At 57.7% G+C, this 2,495-nt stretch overlaps 1 protein-coding gene across 1 annotated transcript in view; it reads left to right on the plus strand.

The window, feature by feature from the left end:
- The window catches only part of KAT7 (lysine acetyltransferase 7), a 15,881-nt gene extending 13,650 nt beyond the window's left edge, over positions 1-2,231 (plus strand). Inside the window, exon 13 of the mRNA XM_033511495.1 lies at positions 1,601-2,231. Coding sequence (XP_033367386.1) covers positions 1,601-1,706 — 106 coding nt within the window. The 3' untranslated portion in view covers positions 1,707-2,231. The remainder of the gene's footprint in view (positions 1-1,600) is intronic.
- The last annotated feature ends 264 nt before the right edge of the window (positions 2,232-2,495 follow it).

Below are 2,495 nucleotides of genomic sequence, written 5' to 3' on the forward strand. Positions count from 1 at the left end.
GAGGTGGGAGCCGTTCCCATTAACCACTGCCCCATCCCTGCTGCTCCTCTGGTTCCCACCCTTCTCCTGGAACCCCAAACCCCCCCAGACCCCCTGGGTGCTCTCTGTGCACCCCATGGACATCTCTGACCCCTCCCCAGCTGCAGATTCCCGGGATTGGCTGGGATTTCCCGGGCAGTGGCTCTGGAGCAGGGAATGGGAGAGGCCGTTCTGTTCCCATCCCCGCTCCTCAATAAACGCATGATCCCTGCTCCAAATCCCTGGGTTTGTGCTCCCCTGGCTCCCAGGGGCTCCTCCAGAACCCCTGAAACCCCTGAAACCCCTGGGGATTTTAGGATTGGGACTGGAGCAGCCTCGGGCTCGGGTTATCCCCGGATCTCCAGCTCTGGAAGGTTCCAGTGCTTCCTGAAGCCTTTCCATGGAGGAATTCTTCCTGATGTCCATCCTGGCACAACCCGAGGCCGTTGTTGGGACAAGAAGGGAAAGCTGCAGAGGGAAAATTCCCCGAGATCTCCCTGGATGTCCAGGAGCTGCCCTGTGCTCCCTGATCCTTCTCCCAGTGGAATTCCTGCTGTTGCCGGGATGCTTTGGGGCAGGATGTGGTGGGGAGGGAGCAGGGCCCGATATTCCCAGAAGGAGCAGGGGGGGAAGCAGGAGGAGACGGGATCTAAATCCATCTGGTGACTTCAGCTGTTGCTGTTGTGACCCTCAATCCACGGGGACAATCCCTGGGCCCCCTCCCTCGCCGTCCCAAAGCCACGGAAAGATCTGGAACGGGCTCTCCGTGCGGCTCCCGGGCCAGGGAAGAGCATTTCTATTTCTGGGCTCATTCCCTGTAATTATCTCCCTCTTTCCTGCCCTCCCCAGCCCGGCCCACGCGGCCCCGAAACCGCCAGAGGTGCAGGGAAAAAACGGGAGAGAGAGGGAAAAGAAAACATCCCCAGGAAACCACGGATGCCAAAGGCTCCTGCGGCTTTCCTGCCCCCCGGAGCCGCCAGGCTGGGCCTCACCCCTCCCTGTGCTTCCAGGGAATTGGGCAGCTGGAATAGTCCTGAGATCTGCAATAGTCCTGGGCTCTGGAATAGTCCTGAGATCTGGAATAGTCCTGAGATCTGGAATAGTCCTGAGCTCTGGAATAGTCCTGAGCTCTGGAATAGTCCTGAGCTCTGGAATAGTCCTGAGATCTGGAATAGTCCTGAGATCTGGAATAGTCCCGAGATCTGGAATAGTCCCGAGCTCTGGAATAGTCCTGAGCTCTGGAATAGTCCTGAGCTCTGGAATAGTCCCAGGCTCTGGAATAGTCCTGAGATCTGGAATAGTCCTGAGATCTGGAATAGTCCTGAGCTCTGCAATAGTCCTGAGCTCTGGAATAGTCCTGAGCTCTGGAATANGTTTTGCTGTTCCTGTGCTGTAGTTTTGCTGTAGTTTTGCTGTTGTTTTGCTGTCGTTTTGCTGTAGTTTTGCTGTCGTTTTGCTGTTCCTGTGCTGTTCCTGCACTGCTCCTTTGTGCCATTCACATCTGATCCACCCTGCCCTCTGTGGCCGTGTCCCGCGGGCGATTCCCGCCGGGCTCAGCCCTGAGCCTCCCCTCCTGCTGTCCCCAGGACCTGATCGACGAGTGGATCGCCAAGGAGGCCAAGAGATCCAACAGCAACAAGACCATGGATCCCAGCTGCCTCAAGTGGACCCCTCCCAAGGGCACCTAAATGTCCCCGGGGCCGCGCTGGGTGCCGCGGTGTCCCCAGGGTGCCGCGGTGTCCCCACAGTTCTGAGGAACTCGGATGTTTCGGCCTCAGTGAGGCCGTGTGAGGACTGGAAGTGTCTGGGAGCCCCAGGGAGCCGAGGAGCTCCGATTGCTGGGCCTGTCCCTGCTGTCCCTGCTGTCCTGCTCCATCCTCCTGTCCCTCCTGCGGCCTCCCGGGCTCAGCTCGGCCGCCAACGCTTCCCTGGAGCTGCTCCCGTCCTGTTCCACATCCCAGATAGCTTTAGTGGGATTGTCTCCCCTTCTTGCAGCAGTTTTCCCTCGGATCCAGCAGATCTTCGCTTAGTTCCTGTTGTACAGCCAGAATTGCACCCCAGGCAGGGTGGGGTGTTCCCGTCACCCCCTCCTCAGCCACCACAGCCCTGCTGGAAGCACCTCTGGATTAGAATTCCTGGTTTTTCCTGGTGTGTATCTCGTGGAATTGCTGAGTTCCTGTACATAAACAACCTGCTGAGTGTGTTTCCCTGGAGATGTTTTTCCCAGAGCAGCCTTCCTGGAATTGCAGGTCCCTTTTTACTGGAGTTTTTTATCCCCCCCCTCCAGGCTGAAGGAATCCAAACTTTGGGCTTCTCCAAAGAGCCCCAGGAACTGCCAGCACCAATTCCAGGGAGGGGTGGATTCCCTGGAAAAGCCAAAAATGAAAAAAAGCTTTGATTCCTCCCTGCCATCAGCAGAAATGTCCTGGAATGGGCTCCCAGTGCCAGCAGTGTCCTCCAGCCACCCGTCCCTGCAG

This window comes from Parus major, unplaced genomic scaffold (assembly GCF_001522545.3).
Source record: "Parus major isolate Abel unplaced genomic scaffold, Parus_major1.1 Scaffold273, whole genome shotgun sequence".
In the NCBI taxonomy this organism is placed as follows: domain Eukaryota; kingdom Metazoa; phylum Chordata; class Aves; order Passeriformes; family Paridae; genus Parus; species Parus major.